Here is a 25,153-nt window from a genome sequence, read left to right as displayed (position 1 = left end):
ACTCTATGCTATTCTGCTGGAGAATATGCATCCCCTGTGTTGTACAGGTCCACACATGCCAAAACTGTGGACCTTGTCTTCAATGAAGCATGCAGGTTAACCAACGGATGCCTAAAACCAAACCCTGTTGAAAAGAAATACCGTCTTGCTGCTATTACACCTCCCAAGTGTTCGTTGAGATGGCGTTGCTGATCGAGAACAACTGAATGTTGAAGCTCATGCACTCTTTGGCCACCAACAGTCTCAGCCTAAGCTGAAATGAAGGAAAAGATACTTCCAGACAGCAAAGCCTTTGCAAGTACCTCGAGATAAGGCAAGACTTTCACTAAGGAAATCTAAGAACCAGGAATGGATGGGGCCTCGTGAACATCTTCCAGCTGGCTGCAAAGAAGGCTGGACTGTTTGGTGGTCCATAAACTGAGGAAGAATTAGTGTCAGCATGGCAGGGTCATCACTTAAGTAACGGGGCTTCACATCAAGACAACCGGAAGTGCGAGTATGGTCAAGGACAAAGTCATCCATATGACCTCTCTCTGCATTTTCGCTCTCAGAAAAAGATCAATTGTTTGCCAGTGACAATGCTCTACTTGGGGCTCAGCTTTGGAGAAACATAATCTGAATGTAGATTTGGTCAAATCCTTTACCCTGTTAATTTATTCCTTGCAAACTATGTACATATGAGTATATCTATAATTGTTATATGCTCATGTATACATTTAACTGTATGTATTTGTCATTCGTCTGACAAGAGTAGATGAATAATAAATCTGTTTCACTCACTTGTGTCGCCAGTAACTCTCCTCCCACATAAAAATACCATCATTCCATAACAGCAATATTGGATCGACTATGTCCACCATCTTGGCTGTAACTTTGCACAACACTAATGCTTTCTCTGTTGATCTCTCCATTCCAGCCACACTGCTCTAGCAGAAACCACTCTGTAAACTATCTCTTATCTGAAATCACTCTGTCTTCAAGAGACGATTAAGGTGTGTCAGTTATCGTCAACTTATCCTGCCCGTCAGAATATCGCAGCTGTCTTCGGTCTGTCGAACAGCGAACTAGTATTTCCACCTTTAGGTCAATACTATCCATGCTTTCCGCACCCTTTTCTATACCTGTCTCCCCCCCCCCCCCATTTCATACACTAATCCTACCCTACCATTTCTAGCTCTTTCTCTGAACAGCTAGAATTCTCACTACGTACGCATGTTATGATGGTGAATCGTTAAGGATGTCTGGTTAGATATAAGAAAGGGAATAAGCACTCTAATTTTAGCAGGTGAAATAAATACATAAATAAATAAAATGTGCCAAATTCCATTACGATTTGTAATCCAAGTTCATGTGGTCTATTCTCACTGTCCTTCGATTCACTGTGTATGCTACGTGGGGGTTGGCAGATCCTCGTGCCCTCAGGACACCGGGTGGCCTCAAAGCTCCAGAAATTTCAGAAGAAACAGACAGTACTTCCCCACATTTTCTCTGTTATGTGAACGACAATTGGTGAAAGTCTTAAAAGGCGGTATGTCGGAGCTTCGTGCAGATGTTTTGTGTACGTGCGGCCAGGGCTGGTTGAAGAAAGTTTTGCAAACAAGCGATTTATTATTTGCTGCCCCCTCCCCCTTACACCCTAATGCTTGTACACTTTCACCCACGTTAGTTTTCCGTACTAATTGTGAAATGCACTGGTGCACGTGAGCGCTACAGGTGGCTGGTAGTATTGTGATATGTCACGTATACAGAAATGTTGCAGTTGACGAGCAAACTGACATATTTCGTCGTTTCGGCCTTAATATGGCCCTGCACACACTTTACACCGACATGTGGACATGTTCTACACATTCATTCTGAGCGTGCTTTAGACACGGCCGCCTGCAAGGGCAACTGCCTCCTCTCCAGCCTGACGACCGCTTAGGCGTTGTTTTGCACCTTGACTATCAGACCTTTGCTGTTGTTGTTGTGGTCTTCAGTTCACAGACTGGTTTGTTGCAGATCTCTATGCTACTCTATCCTGTGCAAGCCTCTTCATCTCCAGATAACCACTGCAACCTACATCCTTCTTAATCTGCTTAGTGTTTTCATCTCTTGGTCTCCCTCTATGATTTTTACCCTACACACTTCCCTCCAATACTAAACTGGTAATCCCTTGATGCCTCAGAACGTGTCCTACCTACCGATCCCTTCTCCTAGTCAAGTTGTGCCACAAAGTCCTCTTCTCCCCAATTCTATTCAGTACCTCTTCATTAGTTACGTGATCCACCCATCTAATCTTCAGCAATCTTCTGTAACACCACAGTTCGAAAGCTTCTATTCTCTTCTTGTCTGAACTATTTATCATCCATGTTTGAATTCCATACACGGCTACGCTCCATACAAATACTTTCAGAAAAGACTTCCTGACATTTTAATCCATACTCTATCTTAACAAATTCCGCTTCTTCAGAAGTGCTTTCCTTGCCATAGTCAGTCTACATTTTATATCCTCTCTACTACATCAATTATTTTGCTCCACAAATAGCAAAAATCATCTACTCATTCCCCAATCTAATTCCCTCAGCATTGCCTGATTTAATTCAACTACACTCCAATATCTTCATTTTGCTTTTGTTGACGTTCGTCTTATATCCTCGTTTCAAGACACTGTCCATGCTGTTCAACTGTTCTTCCAAGTCCTTTGTTGTGTCTGACACAATTACAATGTCATCAGCAATCCTCAAGGCTTCTATTTTTTGTCCCTGGATTCTTTCTCTAAGTCTACAAATGCTAGAAATGTGTCTTTTTACTAATAGAGCCTTTTTCTCATAGAATCTCTGTCTCAAGAAAATGTGAGACCACTGTCTAAAACGTTGCAGTCAACCCCATACGCCAGCCTCCCCCCCCCCCCCCCCCCCCCGCCAGTCTTGTACCTGTACGCGATCTGATGAGTGACTTCAACTGGACACGTGAGGAAGCTTGGCTAGCCCTCTGCTCCTCACTGAACATGGCCATTACTAAGGCAAAGGGTGGTGTGCTTTACTGCACTGTGCTGTGTCAGCCTCTTATCTCTCCTGAGTGGGCCCTAGCGGTGGTGCAGAGGTGGCCAGTAGTTCGTCTCATGAGCTTATCTGTCGTCAGATGAAACATTCGTGATTCTCATTAAGCTAAATACTTACCCTTAGCTGCAATCTGGTTATCGGTGGATATTGCTTTTTTCTTCTGTTTTGGTTACTATTTACTTCATAGTTTGTTGTTTGCCATATACTTTGATCACGACACTGTTGTAAGCTTCAAAACATCCAATCAGCTATGTTTTCATTATTGTAAAGACCTTCTCATTTGCATAAGTTAATGAGCAAATTACACTTCATTTAATAACAACATACTTCTAAGTAAAACACTGACCTGTTTCATTCAACCCCGATGACCGAACGAAAGATAATGTATTTTGCAACGCGCATGGAAATCTGGCAGTTATGGCTCTTGTGATGCGCCGAGCAGCACGCAGTAACTCGGAGAGGATGGGGTGCCTCACATGATCCGTTGCCAGCACTTCTGCATTCCATTCTGTGTCGTTCAACCTTTAAAAATGAAATGGAGTCACCAACAGTAACAAATGATACTCTCAAACTTGATAGTATTGTCTAGAACAGAATGATGAAAGCTAAACTCACGTTGCCACTTATCCAGTTTCTATGTTTCCCTTTGACAGGGGCAGACAGATCATTAGAAATCAGTCAAGATATTAGTCTGAGATACTCCAGAGTAAATTACGAATGCAAGGCTGCTAACACATTTAGATCACATTTTGATCGCCAATTTAACATGGCAGAAACATATATCAGGGTACAAAAAGCATAAGAAGTGTTAATCGATAGGTTCTACTATCCCTGGGATGTGGTTGCTCAGAAGTAACGGTATCATTCCCTTCCACCTGTTGGAAATGGGAACCATGTCAGCCACGTAGCTGTTTCGACACTCTTGCAGTGATTTGGCTAGTCAACGGACATATTCTCTCAATTAGTCTTGTTTGGTTGAGGTTACAGGTATTTCAATGTGGGAATGTAGCTTGTGTGTAATCTATTTTATTTCGCCTTCTTTTTTTCAAGCAAATGTTCATGATCCTCTTTTTAATTCTTTTACATAATTTTGTGTATTTATTGTACCTTGGTAGTGTGTACTTTGTTTGATTTTGAACCACAACCACACATGCACTTGTAGCAACTATTTTCGACCTGTTTTGTATCTGTATCGATATATCTATGTCAATTTGTAGTGTTGCTTATGTAGAGTGTTGTATCTGTCATTGAAATTCTTTGACTATATATACACATTTCAGATATGTGATCTTTCTGAGCAATATTGTTTAAACTGTGCTTGTGGATTTAAATAACTACTGGAGTGTTTGAACTTGAATTTAATGTTGTGTTGACATTTGCACAGCCAACTATACTTTGAGTAGGTTAAAAGACTGCTTGTCAAAGCACATTTGTTATTTTAAGAGTTAAAGTTTGTAGTGCTTTACTTAATTAATAATTATTCATGAGAATACTTGCCATTTCTCATACATCATTGTGTGGTTTTGTTGATGAGCGTGGTTCTTCAACCATGAAAGTTTAAGGGCCCTCATGTCCTAGGCTAGTTAGTTGATGAAGCAAAGCCAAGGCTGCTTCACAGCCAGTGTAGTTAGATTTGCATTCTGTTTAATTGCTTCAAACTGAGCTTAAGAGATAAATATCTACTGTGTTAGCCATTCCATTGCAAGTTGGTTAATGCACAGACATAGAGACCCTGTAGTAAGCAATGATGTTGAAGAGTATGATTATTAATAGACTTCTGTTTTAAGTCAGAATCATTTCATGCATTTCCCTGTTTAGTATTGCTATTAGTTTCATGTGTGTTGGTGACTGGTTCTATAACTGCTGCATTTAGTTCATTTAAAGCATGTGTTGTTGAGAGGCATATGTTACTGTTTGCTGTCTCATTGGCCGCTTGTTTGTCTGACTTCCAAGTTAGTAGTACATTTAACTGCAAGGTTAGGTTACTGTGTTGTAGTGTGAACAGATATAAAAAAAGTTTAGTGTGTGTGTGTGTGTGTGTGTGTGTGTGTGTGTGTGTGTGTGTGTGTGTGTGTGTGTGTCAAGGAAGGTTAAGTTAGCCTTAGCACTGCCTTCTTCTTTATTATATTGCTTGACACAAGAATGCTTAATTAGGCTGGCAAGAGATATTGATGCATAATATTAGAGCTTGTTTTTGGTGCAGGGAAAACATCTTTTCCTGAGCCACCTGTTTACTGTTGGTTATGCTCTGCTGGAGTATTTCGGAAATGAATCCTAGTCTGATTGTTCTGTTTCTATTAGGTTATCTTACGGTCACAATTTTCTCAAAAATTCGTCACAGAGGTTTAACGTTAGAACCGATTGCCATTTGAGGTGGTCTGTGTTACTGTTACATACTTGGTCCTATCAATAGGCACTGTGAGCTGTAACAGTTATTAACTTGTTTACATTACAGTTCATGAACCATATGGTAAATATCATACATTCAATGCTATTTTAACCGGTAAATCTTTGTGTCCAGTATCACCACCTTTGTCTGTTAGACCCTCATATGTTTGTAATTCCACAGTTTCCAGTTAAGTTGTTAGGCATGGAGCAGAGTGGGACCATATGCACTCAATAAGTACTTGCATGCATTGAGACCTATCTATCATTAAGTACTTTATACTTTCAACAAATTTTTGCAGCCAGCTGTCTCTGACATGACTGATCCCTTTGTTCATTCTTTGCTTTCCTTGGTGTGTGTAGATTGCACAACTAAATGTTGTCCTTTCTCTCGCTGTAGGAATGCGAGTGGGTTAAGTGATACTTGCCTCATGGTTTGGAATTTTGATTTCTCAACCATGAGACTGATTCCACTCACAATAGTCCATCTTTCCTCTGAACCATGCACTGATATGTGTTGAGGGACCATCTTTTTAATACAGAGCACAATTGGTTTGTGTTCGCCTGTTTGTGTCTTGAGAACCTTGTTTTATGAATGTGTTTTAAAGTGCTCTTGATGGCAGCTTTGTGCGATGTTGACATGCATTCTCTTTCCCATCCAATCACAAGTACCTACCCATGAAAGATCTGTGTAAATGGGATGTGAATAGGCCTTAAAAGAAAATAGTATGCATATTGAGAGATATGCAGTAAAATAAATCCTGCATAACATCACCTTCTGTTACATGTTTGCTTAGTAATCCATTTTATGAAACCAATAATTGCATCTTTTTTGGGCCATATTCATTTATATAGTCATTTAGTAGTAAAAGCATAAGAAGCACTGAACATCATGTAGATGGAAGCGCATATCAATCACTTTTTCGTTAATGAAGGCACATCAAGAGTAGCTTGAGAATAAATGACCCCTAAGCATCACCTGTTTTGTGGAAAGCCTGCATAGAGACCTTATTTCATTTGAACATCCTCATTTTTGGTATTATGACAGGAATGAGGAGTGTAAAAACAGAAAACATTTAGAGACACTACCTGGTTAGAGCACAATTGTTCATTTAACTCTTAAAGGTCCATATGTGGTTAGAAATTATAGCTCTGAAACACAGTACCTCATACACACCAAATTATTTTTTTTTACATTTCTCAATGTTATTTTCTGAGTATAAGTACATATAGATTTTATTATTTTCTTGAAAGTCTAGTCCACTGAAATATTGCAAAGTAAACTTATTAGAATTATTTCAAAGCAATGTCTTAAGGAATGTAAGTCAGGGTCTTTGCACTGTGTAATAATGACCTCGAACCAAAGATACTATTGGAATGGCAAACACTGATGGTATGTGAGAGTGCAGAAAGAGCCACAAGTTAACATCTGTCAACTGCTAGAGTGTGCAGTGCCAACAGTAAAATTCAGAAGCAGCGCTGTTGCGGTGTGGTCATGTTTCTCATTGATGGGGCTGCACCCCTTGTTGTTTTGAGTGGCATTATCACAGCACAGTTCTACACTGATGTTTTAAGCACCTTCTTGCTTCCCACTGTTGAAGATCAATTCGGGGATGGTGAGTGCATCTTTCAACGTGCTCGAGCACCTGTTCATAACGGGCGGCCTGTGGCGGAATGGTTACACAACAATAACACCCCTGTAATGGAGTAGCCTACACAGAGTCCTGAGCTGAATCCTATAGAACACACGTTTTGGAATGCCGTGCCAGGCCTCACTGACCCACATCGACACCTCTCCTCAGTGCAGCATTCCGTGAAGAATGGGCTACCATTCCCCAGCATTTGACTGAATGCATGCCTGCAAGAGTGGAAACTGTCATTGAGGCTAAGGGTGAGCCAACACTATATTGAATTCCAGCATTACCGATGGAGGGCGCCACGAAATTTTAAGTCATTTTCAGCCAGGTGTCCAGATACTTTTGATCTCATAGTGTATTGAGGACATTGCACATGTTCCGTTTGTGGTCAAATTCGACAGCACAACAATCCAGGGTAGCTAGCATCTGCATTCTAGTTCGAGCATGCACTTCTCTCGGTGTTTCCATACCTTCGCCCAGCCCCTGTACACGAGGAAAGTTGTGGACTTCCTTCCTCACAGAATAGAGGCCGTTATCACAGATAAAGGTGGTGCTGCACGGCACCAGTTTGCTGTCTCCTACGGAGGGGGGGAGGGGCGGGTGGACCAGAGTGGTGTGTGGTGCACTTGGTAACAGATGATAGTCTCGGAAAGTAGGAAAGATAGGTGGTAGTGCATAGAGGAAACTTATGAAGGGAAGAAGACGAACGGTTAATGGCCTGGGCCTCCAGTGGCGTACGTACCCCCGTGCAGAGCACGAGTGGAAGCAACGGTCAGCGACGATGGAACACAGGTGCCAGGTTTGCAGCTGGTCTGGCGTGGACCTGGCAAGGCCGCGGACCGCCTCTACGGCGCCCCCGCACCCCTCCTCCTCGTCGCCTACCGGCGGCCCGCAGGGGCTGCTACTGCTGCTCGGCACCAGCGGCGCCACTGCCGACACTACATCGAACGGCGGCGCCAGCTCGTCGCACTTCACGTACACGTCGTAGCTTTCTGCAAAACACAAGAGGGCTGTACACTGACTGTGCTGTGCAGACAGGGTTTCATTGACTACATCTACATCTAAATTTATACTCCGCAAGCCACCCAACGGTGTGTGACGGAGGGCACTTTACGTGCCACTGTCACTACCTCCCTTTCCTGTTCCAGTCGCGTATGGTTCGCGGGAAGAACGACTGTCTGAAAGCCTCCGTGCGCGCTCTAATCTCTCTAATTTTACATTCGTGATCTCCTCGGGAGGTATAAGTAGGGGGAAGCAATATATTCGATACCTCATCCAGAAACGCACCCTCTCGAAACCTGGAGAGCAAGCTACACCGCGATGCAGAGCACCTCTCTTGCAGAGTCTGCCACTTGAGTTTATTAAACATCTCTGTAACGCTATCACAGTTACCAAATAACCCTGTGACGAAACGCGCCGCTCTTCTTTGGATCTTCTCTATCTCCTCCGTCAACCCGATCTGGTACGGATCCCACACTGATGAGCAATACTCAAGTATAGGTCGAACGAGTGTTTTGTAAGCCACCTCCTTTGTTGATGGACTACATTTTCTAAGCACTCTCCCAATGAATCTCAACCTGGTACCCGCCTTACCAACAATTAATTTTATATCATCATTCCACTTCAAAACGTTCCGCAAGCATGCTCCCAGATATTTTACAGAAGTAACTGCTACCAGTGTTTGTTCCGCTATCATATAATCATACAATAAAGGATCCTTCTTTCTATGTATTTGCAATACATTACATTTGTCTATGTTAGGGGACACTTGCCACTCCCTGCACCAAGTGCCTATCCACTGCAGATCTTCCTGCATTTCACTACAATTTTCTAATGCTGCAACTTCTCTGTATACTACAGCATCATCCGCGAAAAGCCGCATGGAACTTCCGACACTATCTACTAGGTCATTTATATATATTGTGAAAAGCAATGGTCCCCTAACACTCCCCTGTGGCACGCCAGAGGTTACTTTAACGTCTGTAGACGTCTCTCCATTGATAACAACATGCTGTGTTCTGTTTGCTAAAAACTCTTCAATCCAGCCACACAGCTGGTCTGATATTCCGTAGGCTCTTACTTTGTTTATCAGGCGACAGTGCGGAACTGTATCGAACGCCTTCCGGAAGTCAAGAAAAATAGCATCTACCTGGGAGCCTGTATCTAATATTTTCTGGGTCTCATGAACAAATAAAGCGAGTTGGGTCTCACACGATCGCTGTTTCCGGAATCCATGTTGCTTCCTACATAGTAGATTCTGGGTTTCCAAACTCGAGCAGAAAACATGTTCTAAGATTCTACAACAGATCGACGTCAGAGATATAGGTCTATAGTTTTGCGCATCTGCTCGACGACCCTTCTTGAAGACTGGGACTACCTGTGCTCTTTTCCAATCATTTGGAACCCTCTGTTCCTCTAGAGACTTGCGGTACACGGCTGTTAGAAGGGGGGCAAGTTCTTGCGCGTACTCTGTGTACAATCGAATTGGTATCCCGTCAGGTCCAGTGGACTTTCCTCTGTTGAGTGATTCCAGTTGCTTTTCTATTCCTTGGACACTTATTTCGATGTCAGCCGTTTTTTCGTTTGTGCGAGGATTTAGAGAAGGAACTGCAGTGCGGTCTGTGTCTGTGTCTGTGACGAAAGAATGACGAACTTTATGACTACTATAAGGAGGATGATGTGATCGAGTTCGTAAAGCTGTGTGGATCGAGTTCATAAAGCTGTGTAGACTGAGATGGACTGGGCATGTGATGTGACTCGATGAGACAGATCCCCCAAGGAAAGCCTGCTGCAGTAAAACCTGGAGGAGGAAGAGGTCGAGTCGGAGAGGACGCTGTCCGAGTCGGTTGCCGTAATTGGGGGTCCATGCCAAAGTCCAGAGAGGAATGGCAGAAAATTATTGAGGAGGCCAAGTCTCACCCTTGATGTAGTGCCAATGGAACAAGATCTACATCCACACATCTCGCCACTGAAATGCCGACAACACGAAAGCAGCAATCCGTAAAGTCATTTGTAGTTGACCACTCTTAAATTATGATGCCTACAGCGGCATCTATTGCTACATTTTGTAATTATTTATTTTTCTTTTGCCATACATCTTCCTCCTTCTCTGATAATATTCCATTGCAATTTTATGTCATTCCGACCAGTGATATTATTTCTACAGTGGTTTGAAAGTTTAATTATAATCACCCTGTACTTGTAATGTATTGAAACCTGTGGTTCTGCCTACCTCTGTAATCCCCGTGACATCATCTTTCAACAAAATAATTCAAAACCACGCATTGTTCTAATGTACTCTGATATAGAGGGTTTTAACTGTCACCACCAACAGATCTTTCTCCAACTATATCATGCACTGTAAACATCTGGTTGGGGGTTGTCAAAAACCTGGCACACATCACTCTGTTGCCACTGAACTCTGGCACATACTCGCAGCAGTACGGAATGACATAGCTGTATTGGCTGTCCGAGTTTAGTTCAGCTCGAAGCCCTGTCGGGTTAGAGCCATTGTTGAGGCCACAAATACGAGCAGCATCAGATGTGGCAGTGTGCTGTCATAACTGTGCAATTGCTCAGTTTCATAATTGAATGAATTAAGCAATTTAGTGTAATAAACAGAGGTAAATAGCTGGAGAACATGTTAACTGATGTGATATTTCATTACATTAAGACTGGTGAAAGCAGCATAACAACCAGAGTATACATAGTGGAGATATTTAAGTTTGAACGAGCCTGTCAGAATTTATTCGGAAGTGGCTGGAGTGCAAGGAGGCTGGATACCACATTCAGGGCCAGGGCAGCCGGCAGGCCCAAAATACTGCCAGTCAGCATCGCGGACTGAGGCAGTGGGATCTGGGATGTGTAGGAGCAGGTGCAGGGAATACAAAAACAAGACAAGGTAAAAGTTAATGCTTCTCTCCCCCTTCTCTTTGGTTCCTGCAGACAACTCCAACACCAGAGACAGCCCAAAGGAAAAAATAATCTGCTTTAAATTTTGTTCTGGTGGACAGTAGAGAATTCACAGTGTTTATGAAAGTAGACTTGACCTGTGTGTCAGTAAATTGTAGAGAATGATATAATTACAAGCAGAGTTTATATTTGGTGAACTGTAGTGTCTGACACCATTACCATCAAGAATCAACAGAGTGGGTGACACACCATAGTTAGAAGAGACGTGACTCAGAAGTCGTATTGGAAAGACATTTACTGAGTCGCTGTGTCATGATTCCACAGTAAGCTTTGTTTGAGCACAGCCCGGCTAGTAAAGTTGTCCATGTAAAGTCACGCAGGCAGTGAACTTAATGACTGTGTTTTGAGTATATTTCTGCTGATAACAAAAGCTGAAGCTTAGATACGAGTATTTAATGAGGCAAGCCTATTTTGTGTGTGTGTGTGTGTGTGTGTGTGTGTGTGTGTGTGTGTGTGTGTGTGATGCATCACTCTTGAGTGTAATGATAGGTCGCATCCAGCATGCTGGCCTGCAGTTGTGAACGAGCATTAACTGCATCTCCACAACATAGACTAGCTGAGTTCTGGCATTTATAAACCATAAACCCCTATGAAAACAAAGTTTCGTGTGCCTTTGTGCCACCAGTATCAGCACACTTTCAGTGAGCAAGCTCTGTGAATTCTGATAAGCGTCATTTTTTATGTTTTTTATGTAATTTTGAATATCCAGCAGCTTATTCTGAGGACACTGGCCCTCTACAAGTTACCTAAGAAATCCGAACTTTAATATGAAGAATAGATTTTATGGGCACTCAACATCGAGGTCATCGGCGTTTTAATATGACAAATAGTATTAATATGATTAGAATGTCCATAATAACAATGTAATACTCACTAAGAACTAATAAAGTTAATACTTGCTGTACTTGTTTCACTGTTGGTGCTGCCACTAATAGATATGATAATAACAATAATAATAATAATAATGTCAATCATCACTGGGAGATGTAAGAAGGATTTATAGGAGCACAAAATACATATTTCATTACATAGTAAGTTCTGGGAAAAGGAAATTTAAGGAGACTACACCATCTCAGAATACTGGAAAATTAGGAAGATCTGGTCAGAAAGAATGCATATGGCGACAATGCTAATCATTGTTTTTCCTTTAGTAGACATGTCATTAAACGTCTTCTGAAGCTGGAGATGTTATTCAGTTCCCCAATATACTACAGGAGGTTATTCAAGAGTGCTGCTACTGAGAAGGACTTTCAGAAAGTAATTAAATGATGGAGTGGGACAGAGAGGAGTTTGATCTCATGGCGATGTTGTTCCCACAAGACCATTAAGGCCGAGGGAGATGTAAGATACAGTGTATGTTGATAAGATGGAAGGTATCGAAATTTCTTCACTTGTATGCAGGCAGACAAGTCAGCTGCGATGAAACTGAGGCTTCAGTTTGCACACAAGAGATGCTTACATCGAACTGGAGCCTCCACGTGCTGCAGCAGAGTACAAGCTACTAACTCCGTGGGTATGAAACACAAATTGGATGGTAAAATTTAACACAAGCAGTTCACAAAGTGCTCGACACATTCATGTATGATACACAAAACTAACTAAAACTGTACATCAATGCGACAGCATCACTCATCCGTGTCCATGCCAAGTTGCAGTTGCACAAAAGATCGAATAAACTGAATCAATCAAATTACACTACTGGCCATTAAAATTGCTACACCGAGAGGAAATGCAGATGATGAACGGGTATTCATTGGACAAATATATTATACTAGAACTGACATGTGATTACATTTTCACGCAATTTGGGTGCATAGATCCTGAGAAATCAGTACCCAGAATGACCACCTCTGGCCATAATAACGGCCTTCATACACCTGGGCATTGAGTCAAACAGAGCTTGGATGGCGTGTTCAGGTACAGCTGCCCATGCAGCTTCAGCACGATACCACAGTTCATCAAGAGTAGTGACTGGCGTATTGTGACGAGCCAGTTGTTCGGCCACCATTGACCGGATGTTTTCAATTGGTGAGAGATCTGTAGAATGTGCTGGCCAGGGCAGTAGTCGAACATTTTCTGTATCCAGAAAGGCCCGTACAGGACCTGCAACATGCGGTCGTGCATTATCCTGCTGAAATGTAGGGTTTCGCAGGGATCGAATGAAGGGTAGAGCCACAGGTCGTAACACATCTGAAATTAACGTCCACTGTTCAAAGTGTCGTCAATGCGAACAAGAGGTGACCGAGACGTGTAAGCAACGGCACCCCATACCATCACGCTGGGTGATACGCCAGTATGGCGATGACGAACACACGCTTCCAATGTGCGTTTACCGCGATGTCGTCAAACACGGATGTGCCCATCATGATGCTGAAAACAGAACCTGGATTCATCTGAAAAAATGACGTTCTGCCATTCGTGCACCCAGGGTCGTTGTCAAGTACACCATCGCAGGCACTCCTGCCTGTGATGCAGCGTCGAGGGTAACCGCAGCCACGGTCTCCGAGCTGATAGTCCCTGCTGCTGCAAACATCGTCGAACTGTTCGTGCAGGTGGTTGTTGTCTTGCTAACGTCCCCATCTGTTGGCTCAGGAATCGAGACGTGGCTGCACGATCCGTTGCAGACGTGCGGATAAGATGCCTGTCATCTGGACTGCTAGTGATATGAGGCCGTTGGGATCCAGCACCGCATTCCGTATTAGCCTCCTGAACCCACCGATTCCATATTCTGCTAACAGTCATTGGATCTCAACCAACGCGAGCCGCAATGTCGTGATACGATAAACCGCAATCGCAATAGGGTACAATCTGACCTTTATCAAAGTTGGAAATGTGACGGTATGCATTCCTCCTCCTTACACGAGGCATCAGAATAACGTTTCTCCAGGCAATGCCGGTCAACTGCTGTTTGTGTATGAGAAATCGGTTGTAAACTTTCCTCGTGTCAGCACGTTGTAGGTGTTGCCACTGGCGCCAACCTTGTGTGAAAGCTCTGAAAAGCTAATATTTGCATATCAGAGCATTTTCTTCTTGTCGGTTAAATTTCGCGTCTGTAGCACGTCATCTTCATTGTGTAGCAATTTTAATGATCAGTAGTGTAATACTGTTCCCTGACTTACTTAGCTGGTGCGGCACAATCATCAATGCCACACACCAGAGTGAATACCGGAAACCCAAGCAAAGCTAACTACTACACACTTCAGCTTAGTAACTAGAGCTACTACTCGGAGCATCCCTACTCACCGGCGTCCTAGGGGAGTTTAAAACTAACTTGCCCTGTCACCAGCGTCTACTCAGCAACCCAGAAGGGCCCAGAGAGCGTAAGCAGTTTCAACCTGCACCAACCTCACAACGGATAAGGTTGCCTAACCAGTCCTTAACAAAGGCAACCTCTTGGCAACTAAGGAAACTCAAAGTGTCAGCTACAGACAGACCACACATTCATACTAGCAGATGACAGTGGCAAGAGGACAAATATGACATGAATACATGATAATGGATTACACAGACACATATTGAACATGGCTTTGAATTTGAAATTGAAAAAGACATTCTCCTTTGATGTTGAAGTGCCGCTGTAATATCGCACATTGTCTCATACGTCTTTCCCTCTAGGCATAGTCGTACCGAACATTTGAGTCACTGAGAATTGTAGCAAAAGTGAAGGTGGCTTCCAAGATTAATGGAATGACTCACATGGAGACATTTCAAGGAATTCCCAAAAATTCGGGCTAATGAGCCTAGAATGGTCAGCCAGTACTGTTTGTGTTTTTACGAAGGTTGAGCTTTAGCCCCATATTCTGCCTCCATTTTTATAGTGCACATAAGTCACTACTGAGATTCTCAATAGCTCTCTTGAGGTTTATTGGTCTTGCACTTGGCTACAACTGAAGGTCATCTGTTTACATGTGGCTTTTGCACTAGGACAAAACTGATGACACTTCGTAGATGTGCGAAGTATAGTGTATAGGACCCAATGCTGAACCCGGGGGATTGCCTGATACGACCTGCCTCCACTGTGATTTTAGGTGCGCGACATGACACACTGCTGGCGAGACGTCAGGTATGAGCGAAACCACTGCAAAGCACCTAGAAAAGGCACTTGGGTTGCTAAATTTGACAAGCAAAATGTTGAAGTCTGAAATGTCAAAAGCTTCGCTTAAGTTTAAGGCCGTGTCCTACATGCGTGACAAAAGTGAGCGACAGATTCAGGCGACAAAACACAACCGCAGGTGTAGTTACGGAAGTGCCCTAAGTGAGCGACATCTGTGTCGCTGCCTGTGTCTCGCTGCAACTGGCGACGTTTGAATTCAAATGTGTTTGGACCTTGTCGCTGCAGCACGTACGCCACAGAGTGACAGCCACATGTCTTCTCGGCAAAGCAGTGGAGCGGACGCGATGGCAGCTATGAATTACTTAACATCAGATTTTAAGAAAAAATTTGATTCTTCTGCAACCTATAGCTTGATATCCATATCTGTAAAATTTCATCGTTCATTGTAATTTATTAGGAATTAAATATGTGTGATATACTGGGATAGGTGTGAAGATCAAGTTCTTTGGCAAGACCTTAAAAATATACTTAGCGATGTAGTGTAGACAGTATACATAAAACTTAGTAGACAGGGTTGTAGCCTCTCCCCGATGTTATTCAATCTGTATATTGAGCAGGCAGTGAAGGAAACAAAAGAAAAATTTGGAGTATGTATTAAAATCCATGGAGAAGAAATAGAAACTTTGAGGTTCACCGATGACATTGTAATTCTGCCAGAGACCGCAAAGGACTTGGAAGAGCAGTTGAACGGAATGGACAGTGTCTTGAACGGAGGATAGAAGATGAACATTAACAAACGCAAAATGAGGATAATGGAATGTAGTTGAATTAAGTCAGGTGATGCTGAGGGAATTAGATTAGGAAATGAGACGCTTAAAGTAGTAAAGAAGTTTTGGTATTTGGGGACCAAAATAACTGATGATGGTCGAAGTAGAGAGGATGTAAAATATAGGCTGGCAATGGCAAGGAAAGCATTTCTGAAGAAGAGAAATTTGTTAACATCGAGTATAGATTTAAGTGTCAGGAAGTAGTGTCTGAAAGTATTTGTATGCAGTGTAGCCATGTATGGTAGTGAAACATGGATGAAAAATAGTTTGGACAAGAAGAGAATAGAAGCTTTCGAAATGTGGTGCTACAGAAGAATGCTGAAGATTAGATGGGTAGGTCACATAACCAATGAGGAGGTATTGAATAGGATTGGGGAGAAGAGAAGTTTCTGGCACAACTTGACTAGAAGCATCAAGGGATCACCAATTTAGTATTGGAGGGCAGCGTGGAGGGTAAAAATCGTAGAGAGAGACCAAGAGATGAATACACTAAGCAGATTCAGAAGGACGTAGGTTGCAGTAGTTACTGGGAGATGAAGAAGCTTGCACAGGATAGAGTAGCATGGAGAGCTGCATCAAACCAGTCTCAGGGCTGAAGACCACAACAACAACAACAACAACAGTATACAGAATCGTAACTGAGTCAGTAAAGATATAACAATTGCCAGGCATTGCACCCACGATCTTAAACTCACACTTAATTACGAGCTGTATACACTACCCCTACACCACAGCTACATGTTGTCCCTGTATGCCATTGTTTGTCCTTATGTTTGCATTTAGTGTAGTTAGTCATGTAATAATTATTCCTCCACATTTATTGGCTGTTAAAAGTTCTTGATCATGTAAAAAAAAACATTCGTATTCAATTTATTGATGAGATAGTTGAATGCTCCTCTGCTCATTCACGTGTATTCAAAGAACTTGTTTGGTGATATTTGTAGTTGATGATACTTACAAAGTTCTCCATGGAGATTCCTCCATTTGTAAATTTCATGCAGAGCATTCCTTTTCGCTTTGTTTTCTTGAGCAAACTTAATTCTGTAGTCCTACTCTCCAGCTGCAGTATTGTACAGGTTAAGGAGGCTGTTTTATAGAAACAGCTGGTTGGCTCTAAGCAGTCATCTCGTAGTGCGACGTGGTCACTCGCATGCAGGACACACAAGGTTGTTGCCCGATGTTGCTGCTTGTCACTGGAGTGTCACACATCCAGAAGTCGTTCACTTCTGTCGCTCACGTAGGACATGGCCTAAGAATAACAAGGTAGTTGCCTCTTGTGTATCAAAGTCAGGCTTCAGATCATCTGTCATCATTATTAAGGCACCTATTTCACTGTAATGTTTACAGAAACCTGACTGATAATTCTTCTAGTGGGTTGTTTGTGATTAGGCAATTTGTTAGCTGGTCATAGACTATTTATACTAAGTCCTTGGACAGTGCAGGAAGGGTGCAAACAGGTCAGTAATCAGAGGGTGCTGTGGCAATGTCCTCTTTAGGTGGTGGCTTAACTACTCCCTGTTGCCAGGTCTCAAGAAAAACCCTTATAGTTATGGAGTGGTTGAAATTATCTGTTACACTGGGCAGTATTTGTAGCTTCCTCATTTGGACTGTGATGTGAAACACTCCATTATTACCCCACTGTTATTAACTAGTGGATTATAGCCTAACAGTTTAGAATAGTGTAACCATGTGCAACTGATCGGTTAATATTTGCACAGGAGTTGTCTTGTATCAAATTCAACAAAGCTAATTAGGATGTCAGGTAGCAATAACTGGTACATGCTTTGTTGTTAAGGTTCTAAATATATTGTCTAAACAGCACGAATGAGGCAGTTACTCCATCTGACAAAATAATAATGGTTAACTCGTCACAGGTCACCTATTAATATTGTCACACGCCAATATACTTCATGTAGCACTGAATGTACGGTCCTCACTGAATGCACAATCCTCTCTGCAATCCAAATCGTGGGTACCTGGTGTGGTTGTCACATAATCACGGTGCACAAATGAACATTTAAAACACATCAACAAATCACTCGATTAATACCATTCCTTATTTGCTGCAGGTCAGGCACATGACACTGTGTGATGAACACAGGCGTTAAACACTTGTAAATGCAGTCGGCCGTCCAGCTGAAATCCACCCTGCTCGCTTAGCAGCCAACTTACTTTCTCAGAGTCTCAACAATGACTACTTGGCGCACTGGGCACTTGACTATTGATAGTAACTACTGCAACAACCTGTGTGAGACAAATATGTATCATACTCAGTACATAAGTGGAGGATGACCCCTTACATTCCCCCCTCCCCCCCCCCCACCCCGCCCCAGAAGGACTTCTTTGAAACCGGAGGTAGAACAGAATATAGATAGAGTTCACAGTGACAAAGAGAATAAACAAATAATTACAAGTACAACGAAATTTACAAACTGAATGGTAAATCTTCTCACTCTGGTTGTAAACAGCCGCTACAAAACAGGTACATATAAATTACAAACCATCCTAATGACACAACTCAAAAATTGTAATTTGTTGAAACCATACTATCATATATACGAGGGCAGTTCAATAAGTAATGCAACACATTTTTTTTCTGAAACAGGGGTTGTTTTATTCAGCATTGAAATACACCAGGTTATTCCCCAATCTTTTAGCTACACAACACTATTTTTCAACGTAATCTCCATTCAATGCTACGGCGTTACGCCACCTTGAAATGAGGGCCTGTATGCCTGCACGGTACCATTCCACTGGTCGATGTCGGAGCCAACGTCGTACTGCATCAATAACTTCTTCATCATCCGTGTAGTGCCTCCCACGGATTGCGTCCTTCATTGGGCCAAACATATGGAAATCCGACGGTGCGAGATCGGGGCTGTAGGGTGCATGAGGAAGAACAGTCCACTGAAGTTTTGTGAGCTCCTCTCGGGTGCGAAGACTTGTGTGAGGTCTTGCGTTGTCATGCAGAAGGAGAAGTTCGTTCAGATTTTTGTGCCTACAAACACGCTGAAGTCGTTTCTTCAATTTCTGAAGAGTAGCACAATACACTTCAGAGTTGATCGTTTGACCACGGGGAAGGACATCGAACAGAATAACCCTTTCACCGTCTTAGAAGACTGTAACCATGACTTTACCGGCTGAGGGTATGGCTTTAAACTTTTTCTTGGTAGGGGAGTGGGTGTGGCGCCACTCCATTGATTGCCGTTTTGTTTCAGGTTCGAAGTGATGAACCCATGTTTCATCGTCTGTAACAATCTTTGACAAGAAATTGTCACCCTCAGCCACATGATGAGCAAGCAATTCCGCACAGGTGGTTCTCCTTTGCTCTTTATGGTGTTCCGTTAGACAACGAGGGACCCAGCGGGAACAAACCTTTGAATATCCCAACTGGTGAACAATTGTGACAGCACTACCAACAGAGATGTCAAGTTGAGCACTGAGTTGTTTGACGGTGATCCGTCGATCATCTCGAATGAGTGTGTTCGCACGCTCCGCCATTGCAGGAGTCACAGCTGTGCACGGCCGGCCCGCATGCAGAAGATGAGACAGTCTTGCTTGACCTTGCGGCGATGATGACACACGCTTTGCCCAACGACTCACCGTGCTTTTGTCCACTGCCAGATCATCGTAGACATTCTGCAAGCGCCTATGAATATCTGAGATGCCCTGGTTTTGCGCCAAAAGAAACTCGATCACTGCCCGTTGTTTGCAACGCACATGCGTTACAGACGCCATTTTAACAGCTCCGTACAGCGCTGCCGCCTGTCGGAAGTCAATGAAACTATACGAGACGAAGCGGGAATGTTTGAAAATATTCCACAAGAAATTTCCGGTTTTTTCAACCAAAATTGGCCGAGAAAAAAAATGTGTTGCATTACTTATTGAACTGCCCTCGTAGATTGTAACAAAACTCCTCTCTACTGCAACTGATGACCTATACAACATTGGATATCTACTGAATCATATTATAACGAAACCATTTTCATTTCGGTTCACCTCAGTGAGATGTGCCATCCAGAACACAACCAAAATCCTACTATATCTGCACCACACATCACATGAAATAACTATCTCTGATTAGATTAATACCTACTAAACCTAATACATCAGTGATCAAAACATAGTACATAACAAATAATACTTCATACAAATGCAGATAAACGACAACAATTTTCTCTCTACTCAATAATGTATGTATGAATCTACCATCAGTGTGGCCATTACGAGACCAATCTCTAAAGAAATGTCTTTCTCATGGGTTACAAATTGTGTGTCCTGCTTTTGAGCATCTTTTATTTACAAGGTTCACGGAATGTTTCAGATTTCTTGTTCTGGTAATGTCATGTGAATCTTCTCACTGACAGTGTCAGTCTTTTCTTGGGTTGTTCTGTTGGTTTCCTCGATTTTCTGATTAGTGGCTTCAATCTTTTCTTGGGTTGTTTTATTGTCTTCCTCGATTTCCTGCTCGGTAGCTTCAATCTTCGCAGCAATCTCTTCTAATATCACCAATAGCATGTCTTGCTATCCTCCCTCTACAATGTTTGATTTACTACTCCCGAGTTTAATTGGTGTCTCAAGGTCACTGGTGGAATGTGCAAACAGGCTTTCTATTGACAGTCCACAGTCACCGATTCCTGAATCACCTATATCCGCTTGTCCTATCTTCTACATCTACATCTACATCCGTACTCCGCAAGCCACCTGACGGTGTGTGGCGGAGGGTACCTTGAGTACCTCTATCGGTTCTCCCTTCTATTCTAGTCTCGTATTGTTTGTGGAAAGAAGTATTGTTGGTATGCCTCTGTGTGGGCTCTAATCTCTCTGATTTTATCCTCATGGTCTCTTCGCGAGATATACGTAGGAGGGAGCAATATACTGCTTGAGTCTTCGGTGAAGGTATGTTCTCGAAACTTTGACAAAAGCCCGTACCGAGCTACTGAGCGTCTCTCCTGCAGAGTCTTCCACTGGAGTTTATCTATCATCTCTGTAACGCTTTCGCGATTACTAAATGATCCTGTAACGAAGCGCGCTGCTCTCCGTTGGATCTTCTCTATCTCTTCTATCAACCCTATCTGGTACAGATCCCACACTGCTGAGCAGTATTCAAGCAGTGGGCGAATAAGCGTACTGTAACCTACTTCCTTTGTTTTCGGATTGCATTTCCTTAGGATTCTTCCAATGAATCTCAGTCTGGCATCTGCTTTACCGACCATCAACATTATATGATCATTCCATTTTAAATCACTCCTAATGCGTACTCCCAGATAATTTATGGTATTAACTGCTTCCAGTTGCTGACCTGCTATTTTGTAGCTAAATGATAAAGGATCTATCTTTCTGTGTATTCGCAGCACATTACACTTGTCTACATTGAGATTCAGTTGCCATTCCCTGCACCATGCGTCAATTCGCTGCAGATCCTCCTGCATTTCAGTACAATTTTCCATTGTTACAACCTCTCGATATACCACAGCATCATCCGCAAAAAGCCTCAGTGAACTTCCGACGTCATCCACAAGGTCATTTATGTATATTGTGAATAGCAACGGTCCTATGACACTCCCCTGCGGCACACCTGAAATCACTCTTACTTCGGAAGACTTCTCTCCATTGAGAATGACATGCTGCGTCCTGTTTTCTAGGAACTCCTCAATCCAATCACACAATTGGTCTGATAGTCCATATGCTCTTACTTTGTTCATTAAACGACTGTGGGGAACTGTATCGAACGCCTTGCGGAAGTCAAGAAACACGGCATCTACCTGTGAACCCGTGTCTATGGCCCTCTGAGTCTTGTGGACGAATAGCGCGAGCTGGGTTTCACATGACCGTCTTTTTCGAAACCCATGCTGATTCCTACAGAGTAGATTTCTAGTCTCCAGAAAAGTCATTATACTCGAACACAATACGTGTTCCAAAATTCTACAACTGATCGACGTTAGAGATATAGGTCTATAGTTCTGCACATCTGCTCGACGTCCCTTCTTGAAAACGGGGATGACCTGTGCCCTTTTCCAATCCTTTGGAACGCTACGCTCTTCTAGAGACCTACGGTACGCTGCTGCAAGAAGGGGGGCAAGTTCCTTCACGTACTCTGTGTAAAATTGAACTGGTATCCCATCAGGTCCAGAGGCCTTTCCTCTTTTGAGCGATTTTAATTGTTTCTCTATCCCTCTGTCGTCTATTTCGATATCTACCATTTTGTCATCTGTGCGACAATCTAGAGAAGGAACTACAGTGCAATCTTCCTCTGTGAAACAACTTTGGAAAAAGACATTTAGTATTTCGGCCTTTAGTCTGTCATCCTCTGTTTCAGTACAATTTTGGTCACAGAGTGTCTGGACATTTTGTTTTGATCCACCTACTGCTTTGACATAAGACCAAAATTTCTTAGGATTTTTTGCCAAGTCAGTACATAGAACTTTACTTTCGAATTCATTGAACGCCTCTCGCATAGCCCTCCTCACACTACATTTCGCTTCGTGTAATTTTTGTTTGTCTGCAAGGCTTTGGCTATGTTTATGTTTGCTGTGAAGTTCCCTTAGCTTCCGTAGCAGTTTTCTAACTCGGTTGTTGTACCACGGTGGCTCTTTTCCATCTCTTACGATCTTGCTTGGCACATACTCATCTAACGCATTATGTACGACGGTTTTGAGCTTTGTCCACTGATCCTCAACACTATCTGTATTTGAGACAAAACTTTCGTGTTGAGCCAACAGGTACTCTGAAATCTGCTTTTTGTCATTTTTTCTAAACAGAAAAATCTTCCTACCCTTTTTAATATTCCTATTTACGGCTGAAATCATCGATGCCGTAACTGCTTTATGATCGCTGATTCCCTGTTCTGCATTAACTTTTTCAAATAGTTCGGGTCTGTTTGTCACCAGAAGGTCTAATATGTTATCGCCACGAGTCGGTTCTCTGTTTAACTGCTCAAGGTAGTTTTCAGATAAAGCACTTAAAAAAATTTCACTGGATTCTTTGTGCCTGCCACCCGTTATGAACATCTGAGTCTCCCAGTCTATATCCGGCAAATTAAAATCTCCACCCAGAACTATAACATGGTGGGGAAATCTACTCGAAATATTTTCCAAATTATCCTTCAGGTGCTCTGCCACAACAGCTGCTGAGCCAGGAGGCCTATAGAGACATCCAATTACCATGCCTGAGCCTGCTTTAACCGTGACCTTCACCCAAATCATTTCACATTTCGGATCTCCGTCAATTTCCTTCGATACTATTGCACTTCTTATCGCTATAAACACGCCTCCCCCTTCACTGTCCAGCCTGTCTCTGCGGTATACATTCCAATCTGAGTTTAGGATTTCATTACTATTTACGTCTGGTTTCAGCCAACTTTCTGTCCCTAGTGCTATATGAGCTTTGTGACTGTTTATTAATGAGAGCACTTCTGGGACCTTTCTGTAGACGCTCCTGCAGATTACTATTAGCACATTAATATTGTTATTCCCTGTTGCATTTTGCCTACTCCTACCTTGCTGCGTCTCAGGAGGCGTCTTGTCGGGCCTAGGGAGGGGATTCTCTAACCTAAAAAACCCCCATGTGCACTCCACACGTACTCCGCTACCCTTGTAGCCGCTTCCGGCGTTTAGTGCACGCCTGACCTATTCAGGGGGACCCTACATTTCTCCACCCGATAGCGGAGGTCGCCATCTGGTTTCTGTACAAATTGTAAATAGCCTTTCGCTCCCTGTATTTTACCCCTGCCACCTTTAGAATTTGAAAGAGAGTATTCCAGTCAACATTGTCAAAAGCTTTCTCTAAGTCTACAAATGCTAGAAACGTAGGTTTGCCTTTCCTTAATCTTTCTTCTAAGATAAGTCGTAAGGTCAGTATTGCCTCACGTGTTCCAGTGTTTCTACGGAATCCAAACTGATCTTCCCCGAGGTTGGCTTCTACTAGTTTTTCCATTCGTCTGTAAATGTATAAAATGTAGGCTGGCAATAGCAAGGAAAGCGTTTCTGAAGAAGAGAAACTTGTTAACATCCAGTATTGATTTAAGTGTCAGGAAGTCATTTCTGAAAGTATTCGTATGGAGTGTAGCCATGTATGGAAGTAAAACATGGACGATAAATGGTTTGGACAAGAAGAGAATAGAAGCTTACGAAATGAGGTGCTACAGAAGAATGCTGAAGATTAGATGGGTAGATCACATAACTAATGAGGAAGTATTGAATAGGATTGGGGAGAAGAGAAATTTGTGGCACAACTTGACCAGAAGAAGGGATCGGTTGGCAGGACATGTTCTGAGGCATCAAGGGATCACCAATTTAGTATTGGAGGGCAGCGTGGAGGGTAAAAATCGTACAGGGAGACCAAGAGATGAATACACTAAGCAGATTCAGAAGGATGTAGGTTGCAGTAGGTACTGGGAGATGAAAAAGCTTGCACAGGATAGAGTAGCATGGAGAGCTGCATCACACCAGTCTCAGGACTGAAGACCACAACAACAACAGCGGAGGTCGAGAAATTCGCACGCCAGATCTCCGCAGAATCGTCTGAGCCTCTGGTTTAAGCCTTCCACTCGGCTCCAAACCAGAGGACCGCGATCGGTTCTGGGAACGATACTACAAATAGTTAGCTCTGATTTCACCCCGCAAGCGAGGCTTTCCGCCTTCACCAATTCCGCCAACCGCCGATGTTCAACATCTGCAATCTCCTGCTTGGTTTCAGTAGACATGTCTGGTTACATATATTACATACCAGCATTAGTATAAATTAACCCTTGGGTAACCTAAACACTGGGTCAACGGAGGCATCTGATCCCACCCGTCGGCTTTGATCCGTGACATAAGGGTGTTGTGTGTGTGACGTCATGAGGGCACTGCGTTTAGTTTATGAGAGTGTTGTGTTTGTAGACGTCATCTTGATGTGGTTGGTGGTGTCCTCTTGTGGTGTATTGGGTTCATTTGGTGTCTGTGCTTGAAGTGTGCATTTATCGGTCGTGATTGTTATAGAAGAATGGAAATTCATTTCAGTAAGTTAAGAATTGAGTTTCTGTTGTGTTTGTGATATTGCGGTGTCATTTGATGTTATTGGTTTGCTGTTTGTCACGCAGTAAGTCATTTAATTCAATCTGGGGCTTCTTTTGTTAGGTATGGATATGACTTCTAAGTTTAATAGTGTGTGTCTGCGGGCTGAATTGGGGGACGACATGTTGTCCGCCATTAAGTTTCTGCAACTTTTTGAGCTTGTGACGGAGATAGTGAAATG

The 25,153-nt window shown here is 42.8% G+C and overlaps 1 protein-coding gene across 1 annotated transcript in view; it reads right to left on the bottom strand.

Annotated features, from left to right (window-relative positions):
• Positions 1-25,153, bottom strand: part of LOC124553362 — a 122,988-nt gene that overhangs the window by 60,856 nt on the left and 36,979 nt on the right. Inside the window, exons 2-3 of the mRNA XM_047127235.1 lie at positions 7,806-8,055; positions 3,388-3,563 (exon numbers count right to left, since the gene is read on the bottom strand). Of these exons, the coding sequence (XP_046983191.1) occupies positions 3,388-3,563; positions 7,806-8,055 (426 nt within the window). The remainder of the gene's footprint in view (positions 1-3,387; positions 3,564-7,805; positions 8,056-25,153) is intronic.

Source organism: Schistocerca americana, chromosome 11, assembly GCF_021461395.2.
Source record: "Schistocerca americana isolate TAMUIC-IGC-003095 chromosome 11, iqSchAmer2.1, whole genome shotgun sequence".
Taxonomy (NCBI): Eukaryota; Metazoa; Arthropoda; class Insecta; order Orthoptera; family Acrididae; genus Schistocerca; species Schistocerca americana.
This window is presented reverse-complemented; position numbering and strand designations above follow the sequence as displayed.